The 12,434-nt window shown below is 53.1% G+C and overlaps 1 protein-coding gene across 1 annotated transcript in view; it reads right to left on the minus strand.

Annotated features, from left to right (window-relative positions):
• Nucleotides 1-472: 472 nt before the first annotated feature.
• Nucleotides 473-12,434, minus strand: part of LOC138287318 (E3 ubiquitin-protein ligase TRIM39-like) — a 292,635-nt gene continuing 280,673 nt past the window's right edge. The window contains exon 5 of the mRNA XM_069227672.1: nucleotides 473-1,308. Coding sequence (XP_069083773.1) covers nucleotides 797-1,308 — 512 coding nt within the window. The 3' untranslated portion in view covers nucleotides 473-796. The remainder of the gene's footprint in view (nucleotides 1,309-12,434) is intronic.

A 12,434-nucleotide genomic window follows, 5' to 3' on the forward strand; every position in this document is an offset into this window, starting at 1 on the left:
TATGAATGCTCCTGTGACATTCAGCTCTCTGCAGCATCGCAACTCACACACCTTACCAACAAAACCATCAAAGAGCAACAAAACAACACCCAAAGGGGACATAAAATGTGTCTGTTTACCTATTGTGCTTAAAAGACAACTCCACTAATGCGAGGGCAACTTTGAAATCTCTGCATTTATGTCTATATTAGGAGTGTTCTTGAATATATAACCAAAGGTATTTATTTCAGTATTAAACAAAAGTCTGTTTCCCCCGTGGTCTTGAAGCGGAAGTGTCGCTCGCGGTGGCTTCTGGGTATGCAGATATTTGCCGCACCACGCGCCCACAGTGCACCATTGCGGGACAAGAGCCCTGATGACGTCATCCGGGGGCGCGCGCCGTAGACCCCTCAGGGTGCAGTACCGCAGGCCGCCACTAGAGCAGTCCGGGCTGGAGGCCTCTTGGCGCTAGACGCACAGGGTTATCTCCTGGCGGGGTTTATACCGGCAGCGGCGGAATTTTACTGTCCCTCTCGGTGCAAAAACTGGAAAAAAAACACCCTCAGCCGGTGTTTGTTCTCGTCACTCGCAGTTTATTTAAGCAGTAAATGTCAGGAGACGGCGCTTTATAACGCGCTCTGCAGCTCCCTGAAGCCCCGAGTGATAACTGCACAGAAAGCGCCTCTTACACTGAGCGCGGACACTTCATACAAAGCGCTGAGAGTCCCGCCGGGCAGGGTCTGTAGGGGGAGGAGGGGGGCCTCTAGGCGCTAGGGAAGCAGGCGCTGATGTTGAGGTGAGGGGGGTCCATCCGCAGTTACACCAGGCGCAGCTCTGTCTCTGGCCCGAGCCGGAAGAAGGGGTGCAGCCCCCCGGTGAAGGAGTCATTGAAGGTGTAGAGATGCTCCCAGGTGTCTGCGTTGTACAGGGACAGCCGCCCCCCCTCATAGTCCAGGTACACCCCCAGCTTCAGGGGGCGCTCGCGGGGGTACAGGAGGGTGTGAGGGGAGGTGAGAGCCTTGGGACGACCATCATACCACCGCGCCACCGCCCAGAACCCCCGCTCAGGGGACTCATCGATACGCTCCTCCCTACTCACGGACTCTCGTGCGACCCCCACTGCCCACCACACCACCTCCTCCAGCAGCTGCACCTCCCAGTAATGCCCCCCCGAGGTGAACCCCTCCTGCCCCAGCACACAGGAATCATCAGTAAATCTCTTGGGGTTGTCCGGCCGGGGCAGCGCACCTGGTGTCCATCTCACGCGTCTCCCGTCCTCAGAGAGGATCAGGCTTCTATGAGCTGTGTCTGGATCCAGAGTCACCAGCGCTGGAGAGAGAGGAGAGAGAGTTAATGACGCACTGTGTGACCTCAGGCGTATCACTGTCCAGAGACCCCAGCGCTGCAGAGAGAGGAGAGAGAGGTAATGATGTACTGTGTGACCTCAGGCATATCACTACCCAGAGACCCCAGCACTACAGAGAGAGGGGAGAGAGGTAATGATGTACTGTGTGACCTCAGGCATATCACTACCCAGAGACCGCAGCACAGCAGAGAGGAGAGCGAGGTAATGACATACTGTGTGACCTCAGGCATATCACTACCCAGAGACCCCAGCACTTCTGAGAGGAGAGAGAGGTAATGACGCACTGTGTGACCTCAGGCATATCACTACCCAGAGACCCCAGCACTTCTGAGAGGAGAGAGAGGTAATGACATACTGTGTGACCTCAAGCATATCACTACCCAGAGACCCCCAGCACTACAGAGAGAGGGGAGAGAGGTAATGACGCACTGTGTGACCTCAGGCATATCACTGTCCAGAGGCCCCAGCACTTCTGAGAGGAGAGAGAGGTAATGACACACTGTGTGACCTCAGGCATATCACTACCCAGAGACCCCAGCGCTGCAGAGAGAGGAGAGAGAGTTAATGACACACTGTGTGATCTCAGGCATATCACTACCCAGAGACCCCCAGCACTACAGAGAGAGGGGAGAGAGGTAATGATGTACTGTGTGACCTCAGGCATATCACTACCCAGAGACCCCAGCACTTCTGAGAGGAGAGAGAGGTAATGATGTACTGTGTGACCTCAGGCATATCACTGTCCAGAGACCCCCAGCACTACAGAGAGAGGGGAGAGAGGTAATGATGTACTGTGTGACCTCAGGCGTATCACTACCCAGAGACCCCCAGCGCTGCAGAGAGAGGAGAGAGAGGTAATGATGTACTGTGTGACCTCAGGCATATCACTACCCAGAGACCCCCAGCGCTGCAGAGAGGAGAGAGAGGTAATGACGCACTGTGTGACCTCAGGCATATCACTGTCCAGAGACCCCCAGCACTACAGAGAGAGGGGAAAGAGGTAATGATGTACTGTGTGACCTCAGGCGTATCACTGTCCAGAGACCCCAGCGCTGCAGAGAGAGGAGAGAGAGTTAATGACACACTGTGTGACCTCAGGCGTATCACTACACAGAGACCCCAGCGCTGCAGAGAGAAGAGAGAGAGGTAATGACGCACTGTGTGACCTCAGGCATATCACTGTCCAGAGACCCCCAGCACTACAGAGAGAGGGGAGAGAGGTAATGACACACTGTGTGACCTCAGGCATATCACTACCCAGAGACCCCAGCACTGCAGAGAGAGGAGAGAGGTAATGACGCACTGTGTGACCTCAGGCATATCACTGTCCAGAGACCCCCAGCACTACAGAGAGAGGGGAGAGAGGTAATGATGTACTGTGTGACCTCAGGCGTATCACTACCCAGAGACCCCCAGCGCTGCAGAGAGAGGAGAGAGAGGTAATGATGTACTGTGTGACCTCAGGCATATCACTACCCAGAGACCCCCAGCGCTGCAGAGAGGAGAGAGAGGTAATGACGCACTGTGTGACCTCAGGCATATCACTGTCCAGAGACCCCCAGCACTACAGAGAGAGGGGAAAGAGGTAATGATGTACTGTGTGACCTCAGGCGTATCACTGTCCAGAGACCCCAGCGCTGCAGAGAGAGGAGAGAGAGGTAATGATGTACTGTGTGACCTCAGGCATATCACTACCCAGAGACCCCAGCACTACAGAGAGAGGGGAGAGAGGTAATGATGTACTGTGTGACCTCAGGCATATCACTACCCAGAGACCGCAGCACAGCAGAGAGGAGAGCGAGGTAATGACATACTGTGTGACCTCAGGCATATCACTACCCAGAGACCCCAGCACTTCTGAGAGGAGAGAGAGGTAATGACGCACTGTGTGACCTCAGGCATATCACTACCCAGAGACCCCAGCACTTCTGAGAGGAGAGAGAGGTAATGACATACTGTGTGACCTCAAGCATATCACTACCCAGAGACCCCCAGCACTACAGAGAGAGGGGAGAGAGGTAATGACGCACTGTGTGACCTCAGGCATATCACTGTCCAGAGGCCCCAGCACTTCTGAGAGGAGAGAGAGGTAATGACATACTGTGTGACCTCAGGCATATCACTACCCAGAGACCCCCAGCACTACAGAGAGAGGGGAGAGAGGTAAGGATGTACTGTGTGACCTCAGGCGTCTCACTACCCAGAGACCCCAGCACTACAGAGAGAGGGGAGAGAGGTAATGATGTACTGTGTGACCTCAGGCGTATCACTACCCAGAGACCCCCAGCGCTGCAGAGAGAGAAGAGAGAGGTAATGATGTACTCTGTGACCTCAGGCATATCACTGTCCAAGGACCCCAGCACTTCTGAGAGGAGAGAGAGGTAATGACATAATGTGTGACCTCAAGCATATCACTACCCAAAGACCCCCAGCACTACAGAGAGAGAGGAGAGAGGAAATGATATACTGTGTGACCTCAGGCATATCACTACCCAGAGACCCCCAGCACTGCAGAGAGGAGAGAGAGGTAATGATGTACTGTGTGACCTCAGGCGTATCACTACCCAGAGACCCCCAGCGCTGCAGAGAGAGAAGAGAGAGGTAATGACACACTGTGTGACCTCAGGCATATCACAACCCAGAGACCCCAGCACTGCAGAGAGAGGGGAGAGAGGTAACGACGCACTGTGTGACCTCAGGCATATCACTGTCCAGAGACCCCAGCACTTCTGAGAGGAGAGAGAGGTAATGACATACTGTGTGACCTCAGGCATATCACTACCCAGAGACCCCCAGCACTACAGAGAGAGGGGAGAGAGGTAATGATGTACTGTGTGACTTCAGGCGTATCACTACCCAGACACCCCAGCACTACAGAGAGAGGGGAGAGAGGTAATGATGTACTGTGTGACCTCAGGCATATCACTACCCAGGGACCCCAGCACTACAGAGAGAGGGGAGAGAGGTAATGATGTACTGTGTGACCTCAGGCATATCACTACCCAGAGACCCCAGCACTTCTGAGAGGAGAGAGAGGTAATGACATACTGTGTGACCTCAAGCATATCACTACCCAGAGACTGCAGCAGAGAGGAGAGAGAGGTAAAGACACACTGTGTGACCTCAGGCATATCACTACCCAGAGACCCCAGCACTTCTGAGAGGAGAGAGAGGTAATGACGCACTGTGTGACCTCAGGCATATCACTGTCCAGAGACCCCAGCACTTCTGAGAGGAGAGAGAGGTAATGACATACTGTGTGACCTCAAGCATATCACTACCCAGAGACCCCCAGCACTACAGAGAGAGGGGAGAGAGGTAATGATGTACTGTGTGACCTCAGGCGTATCACTACCCAGAGACTGCAGCAGAGAGGAGAGAGAGGTAATGACACACTGTGTGACCTCAGGCATATCACTACCCAGAGACCCCAGCACTTCTGAGAGGAGAGAGAGGTAATGACGCACTGTGTGACCTCAGGCATATCAGTACTCAGAGACCCCAGCACTTCTGAGAGGAGAGAGAGGTAATGCCACACTGTGTGACCTCAGGCATATCACTACCCAGAGACCCCAGCACTGCAGAGAGAGGAGAGGGAGGTAATGACACACTGTGTGACCTCAGGCATATCACTACCCAGAGATCCCCAGGGCTGCAGAGAGAGGAGAGAGAGGTAATGATGTACTGTGTGACCTCAGGCATATCACTGTCCAGGAACCCCAGCACCTCTGAGAGGAGAGAGAGGTAATGACATACTGTGTGACCTCAAGCAGATCACTACCCAGAGACCCCCAGCACTACAGAGAGAGGGGAGAGAGGTAATGATGTACTGTGTGACCTCAGGCATATCACTACCCAGAGACCCCCAGCACTGCAGAGCGGAGAGAGAGGTAATGACACATTGTGTGACCTCAGGCATATCACTACCCAGAGACCCCAGCACTTCTGAGAGGGGAGAGAGGTAATGACGCACTGTGTGACCTCAGGCATATCACTACTCAGAGACCCCAGCACTTCTGAGAGGAGGGAGAGGTAATCACGCACTGTGTGACCTCAGGCATATCACTACCCAGAGACCCCAGCACTGCAGAGAGAGGAGAGAGAGGTAATGACACATTGTGTGACCTCAGGCATATCACTACCCAGAGACCCCCAGCGCTGCAGAGAGAGGAGAAAGAGGTAATGATGTACTCTGTGACCTCAGGCATATCACTGTCCAGAGACCCCAGCACTTCTGAGAGGAGAGAGAGGTAATGACATACTGTGTGACCTCAAGCATATCACTACCCAGAGACCCCCACAACTACAGAGAGAGGGGAGAGAGGTAATGATGTACTGTGTGACCTCAGGCATATCACTACCCAGAGACCCCCAGCACTGCAGAGAGAGAAGAGAGAGGTAATGACACACTGTGTGACCTCAGGTATATCACTACCCAGAGACCCCAGCGCTGCAGAGAGAGGAGAGTCTCCTTCTACACCCCTCCGCGCACTCTACGCTCGACCGGACAGGCCCTGGCAGCCGTACCCCGCATCCGCAAAGCCACCGCCGGAGGAAGATCCTTCTCTTTCCTAGCAGCGAAAACCTGGAACTCTCTGCCCAGCCACCTTCGCGCCATACCTGACCACCTCTCCTTCAGAAGGCAGCTCAAGACCTGGCTCTTCGAGCACTGACCCCCCCCCCTCCAGCGCCTTGAGACCCTTTATGGGTGAGTAGCGCGCTTTATAAATGCGATTGATTGATTGATTGATGTACTGTGTGACCTCAGGCATGTCACTGTCCAGAGACCCCAGAACTTCTGAGAGGAGAGACAGGTAATGTCATACTGTGTTACCTCAAGCATATCACTACCCAGAGACCCCCAGCACTACAGAGAGAGGGGAGAGAGGTAATGATGTACTGTGTGACCTCAGGCGTATCACTACCCAGAGACCGCAGCACAGCAGAGAGGAGAGAGAGGTAATGACACACTGTGTGACCTCAGGCATATCACTACCCACAGACCCCAGCACTTCTGAGAGGAGTGAGAGTTAATGACGCACTGTGTGACCTCAGGCATATCACCACCCAGAGACCCCCAGCACTACAGAGAGAGGAGAGAGAGGTAATGATGTACTGTGTGACCTCAGGCATATCACTGTCCAGAGACACCAGCACTTCTGAGAGGAGAGAGAGGTAATGACATACTGTGTGACCTCAAGCATATCACTACCCAGAGGCCCCCAGCACTACAGAGGGAGGGGAGAGGTAATGATGTACTGTGTGACCTCAGGCGTATCACTACCCAGAGACCGCAGCACAGCAGAGAGGAGAGAGAGGTAATGACACACTGTGTGACCTCAGGCATATCACTACCCAGAGATCCCCAGCGCTGCAGAGAGAGGAGAGAGAGGTAATGATGTACTGTGTGACCTCAGGCATATCACTGTCCAGAGTCCCCAGCACTTCTGAGAGGAGAGAGAGGTAATGACATACTGTGTGACCTCAAGCATATCACACCCAGAGACCCCCAGCACTACAGAGAGAGGGGAGAGAGGTAATGATGTACTGTGTGACCTCAGGCGTATCACTACCCAGAGACCGCAGCACAGCAGAGAGGAGAGAGAGGTAATGACACACTGTGTGACCTCAGGCATATCACTACCCAGAGACCCCAGCACTTCTGAGAGGAGAGAGAGGTAATGACATACTGTGTGACCTCAAGCATATCACTACCCAGAGACCTCCAGCACTACAGAGAGAGGGGAGAGAGGTAATGATGTACTGTGTGACCTCAGGGACATCACTACCCAGAGACCCCCAGCACTGCAGAGCGGGGAGAGAGGTAATGACACATTGTGTGACCTCAGGCATATCGCTACCCAGAGACCCCAGCACTTCTGAGAGGAGAGAGAGGTAATGACATACTGTGTGACCTCAAGCATATCACTTCCCAGAGACCCCAGCTCTGCAGAGAGGGAAGAGAGAGGTAATGACACACTGTGTGACCTCAGGTATATCACTACCCAGAGACCCCAGCACTGCAGAGAGAGGAGAGAGAGGTAATGACACACTGTGTGACCTCAGGCATATCACTACCCAGAGACCCCCAGCGCTGCAGAGAGAGGAGATAGAGGTAATGATGTACTCTGTGACCTCAGGCATATCACTGTCCAGAGACCCCAGCACTTCTGAGAGGAGAGAGAGGTAATGACATACTGGTTGACCTCAAGCATATCACTACCCAGAGACCCCCAGCACTACAGAGAGAGGGGAGAGAGGTAATGATGTACTGTGTGACCTCAGGCGTATCACTACCCAGAGACCGCAGCACAGCAGAGAGGAGAGAGAGGTAATGACACACTGTGTGACCTCAGGCATATCACTACCCAGAGACCCCAGCACTTCTGAGAGGAGAGAGAGGTAATGACATACTGTGTGACCTCAAGCATATCACTACCCAGAGACCTCCAGCACTACAGAGAGAGGGGAGAGAGGTAATGATGTACTGTGTGACCTCAGGGACATCACTACCCAGAGACCCCCAGCACTGCAGAGCGGGGAGAGAGGTAATGACACATTGTGTGACCTCAGGCATATCGCTACCCAGAGACCCCAGCACTTCTGAGAGGAGAGAGAGGTAATGACGCACTGTGTGACCTCAGGCATATCACTACTCAGAGACCCCCGCACTTCTGAGAGGAGGGAGAGGTAATGACGCACTGTATGACCTCAGGCATATCACTACCCAGAGACCCCAAGCGCTGCAGAGAGAGGAGAGAGAAGTAATGATGTACTCTGTGACCTCAGGCATATCACTGTCCAGAGACCCCAGCACTTCTGAGAGGAGAGAGAGGTAATGACATACTGTGTGACCTCAAGCATATCACTACCCAGAGACCCCAGCTCTGCAGAGAGGGAAGAGAGAGGTAATGACACACTGTGTGACCTCAGGTATATCACTACCCAGAGACCCCAGCACTGCAGAGAGAGGAGAGAGAGGTAATGACACACTGTGCGACCTCAGGCATATCACTACCCAGAGACCCCCAGCGCTGCAGAGAGAGGAGATAGAGGTAATGATGTACTCTGTGACCTCAGGCATATCACTGTCCAGAGACCCCAGCACTTCTGAGAGGAGAAAGAGGTAATGACATACTGGTTGACCTCAAGCATATCACTACCCAGAGACCCCCACCACTACAGAGAGAGGGGAGAGAGGTAATGATGTACTGTGTGACCTCAGGCATATCACTACCCAGAGACCCCCAGCACTGCAGAGAGAGAAGAGAGAGGTAATGACACACTGTGTGACCTCAGGCATATCACTACCCAGAGACTCCCAGCGCTGCAGAGAGAGGAGAGAGAGAGATAATGATGTACTTTGTGACCTCAGGCATATCACTGTCCGGAGACCCCCAGCTCTGCAGAGAGAGGTAATGACACACTGTGTGACCTCAGGCATATCATTACCCAGAGACCCCCAGCGCTGCAGAGAGAGGAGAGAGAGAGATAATGATGTACTGTGTGACCTCAGGCATATCACTGTCCAGAGACCCCAGCACTTCTGAGAGGAGAGAGAGGTAATGACGCACTGTGTGACCTCAGGCATATCAGAGACCAGAGACCCCAGCACTTCTGAGAGGAGAGAGAGGTAATGACATACTGTGTGACCTCAAGCATATCACTACCCAGAGACCCCCAGCACTACAGATAGAGGGGAGAGAGGTAATGATGTAGAGGAGAGAGAGGTAAAAATGTACTCTGTGACCTCAGGCATATCACTTTCCAGAGACCCCAGCACTTCTGAGAGGAGAGAGAGGTAATGACATACTGTGTGACCTCAAGCATATCACTACCCAGAGACCCCCACCACTACAGAGAGAGGGGAGAGAGGTAATGATGTACTGTGTGACCTCAGACATATCACTACCCAGAGAACCCCCAGCTCTGCAGAGAGAGAAGAGAGAGGTAATGACACACTGTGTGACCTCAGGCATATCACTACCCAAAGACCCCCAGCGCTGCAGAGAGAGGAGAGAGAGAGATAATGATGTACTGTGTGACCTCAGGCATATCACTGTCCAGAGACCCCAGCACTTCTGAGAGGAGAGAGAGGTAATGACGCACTGTGTGACCTCAGACATATCACTACCCTGAGACCCCGAGTACTACAGAGAGAGGGGAGAGAGGTAATGATGTACTGTGTGACCTCAGGCATATCACTACCCAGAGACCCCCAGCGCTGCAGAGAGAGGAGAGAAAGGTAATGATGTACTGTGTGACCTCAGGCATATCACTGTCCAGAGAACCCAGCACTTCTGAGAGGAGAAAGAGGTAATGACACACTGTGTGACCTCAAGCATATCACTACCCAGAGACCCCCAGCACTACAGAGAGAGGGGGGAGAGGTAATGATGTACTGTGTGACCTCAGGCGTATCACTACCCAGAGACCCCCAGCACTGCAGAGAGAGTTAATGACACCCTGTGTGACTCAGGCATATCACTACCCAGAGACCCCAGCACTGCAGCGAGAGGAGAGAGGTAATGACACACTGTGTGACCTCAGGCATATCACTGTCCAGAGACCCCAGTATTTCTGAGAGGAGAGAGAGGTAATGACATACTGAGTGACCTCAAGCATATCACTACCCAGAGACCCCCAGCACTACAGAGAGAGGGGAGAGAGGTAATGATGTACTGTGTGACCTCAGGCATATCACTACCCAGAGACCCCCAGCACTGCAGAGAGAGAAGAGAGAGGTAATGACACACTGTGTGACCTCAGGCATATCACTACCCAGAGACCCCCAGAGCTGCAGAGAAAGGAGAGAGAGGTAATGATGTACTGTGTGACCTCAGGCATATCACTGTCCAGAGACCCCAGCACTTTGGAGAGGAGAGAGAGGTAATGACATACTGTGTGACCTCAAGCTTATCACTACCCAGAGACCCCCAGCACTACAGAGAGAGGGGAAAGAGGTAATGATGTACTGTGTGACCTCAGGCGTATCACTACCCAGGAACGGCAACACAGCAGAGAGGAGAGAGAGGTAATGACACACTGTGTGACCTCAGGCATATCACTCCCCAGAGACCCCAACACTTCTGAGAGGAGAGAGAGGTAATAACGCACTGTGTGACCTCAGGCATATCACTACCCAGAGACCCCCAGCACTACAGAGAGAGGGGAGAGAGGTAATGATGTACTGTGTGACCTCAGGCATATCACTACCCAGATACCCCTAGCGCTGCAGAGAGAGGAGAGAGGTAATGACACGCTTTGTGACCTCAGGCATATCACTACCCAGAGACCTCCAGCGCTGCAGAGAGAGGAGAGAGAGGTAATGATGTACTGTGTGACCTCAGGCGTATCACTACCCAGAGACCGCAGCACAGCAGAGAGGAGAGAGAGGTAATGACACACTGTGTGACCTCAGGCATATCACTACCAAGATACCCCAGCACTTCTGAGAGGAGAGAGAGGTAATGGTGCACTGTGTGACCTCAGGCATATCACTACCCAGAGACCCCAACACTTCTGAGAGGAGAGAGAGGTAATGACGCACTGTGTGACCTCAGGCATATCACTACCCAGAGACCCCAGCACTGCGGAGAGAGGAGAGAGAGGTAATGACACACTGTGTGACCTCAGGCATATCACTACCCAGAGACCCCCAGCGCTGCAAAGAGAGGAGAGAGAGGTAATGATGTACTGTGTGACCTCAGGCATATCACTGTCCAGAGACCCCAGCACTTCTGAGAGAAGAGAGAGGTAATGACATACTGTGTGACCTCAAGCATATCACTACCCAGAGACCCCCAGCACTACAGAGAGAGGGGAGAGAGGTAATGATGTACTGTGTGACCTCAGGCATATCACTACCCAGAGACCCCCAGCGCTGCAGAGAGGAGAGAGTGGTAATGACACATTGTGTGACCTCAGGCATATCACTACCCAGAGACCCCAGCAATTCTGAGAAGAGAGAGAGGTAATGACGCACTGTGTGACCTCAGGCATATCACTACCCAGAGACCCCAGCACTTCTGAAAGGAGGGAGAGGTAAGGACGCACTGTGTGACCTCAGGCATATCACTACCCAGAGACCCCAGCACTGCAGAGAGAGGAGAGAGAGGTAATGACACGCTGTGTGACCTCAGGCATATCACTACCCAGAAACCCCCAGCGCTGCAGAGAGAGGAGAGAGAGGTAATGATGTACTCTGTGACCTCAGGCATATCACTGTCCAGAGACCCCAGCACTTCTGAGAGGAGAGAGAGGTAATGACATACTGTGTGACCTCAAGCATATCACTACCCAGAGACCCCCAGCACTACAGAGAGAGGGTAGAGAGGTAATGATGTACTGTGTGACCTCAGGCATATCACTACCCAGAGACCCCCAGCACTGCAGAGAGAGAAGAGAGAGGTAATGACACACTGTGTGACCTCCGGCATATCACTACCCAGAGACCCCAGCACTTCTGAGAGGAGAGAGAGGTAATGACGCACTGTGTGACCTCAGGCATATCACTACCCAGAGACCCCCAGCACTACAGAGAGAGGGGAGAGAGGTAATGATGTACTGTGTGACCTCAGGCATATCACTACCCAGAGACCCCCAGTGCTGCAGAGAGAGGAGAGAGGTAATGACACTCTGTGTGACCTCAGGCATATCACTACCCAGAGACCCCCAGAACTGCAGAGAGAGGAGAGAGAGGTAATGATGTACTGTGTGACCTCAGGCATATCACTGTCCAGAGACCCCAGCACTTCTGAGAGGAGAGAGAGGTAATGACATACTGTGTTACCTCAAGCATATCACTACCCAGAGAACCCAAGCACTTCTGAGAGAGGGTAGAGAGGTAATGATGTACTGTGTGACCTCAGGCATATCACTACCCAGAGACCCCCAGCACTGCAGAGAGAGAAGAGAGAGGTAATGACACTGTGTGACCTCCGGCATATCACTACCCAGAGACCCCAGCACTTCTGAGAGGAGAGAGAGGTAATGACGCACTGTGTGACCTCAGGCATATCACTACCCAGAGACCCCCAGCACTACATAGAGAGGGGAGGGAGGTAATGATGTACTGTGTGACCTCAGG

Source organism: Pleurodeles waltl, chromosome 4_1, assembly GCF_031143425.1.
Source record: "Pleurodeles waltl isolate 20211129_DDA chromosome 4_1, aPleWal1.hap1.20221129, whole genome shotgun sequence".
Classification (NCBI taxonomy): Eukaryota; Metazoa; Chordata; class Amphibia; order Caudata; family Salamandridae; genus Pleurodeles; species Pleurodeles waltl.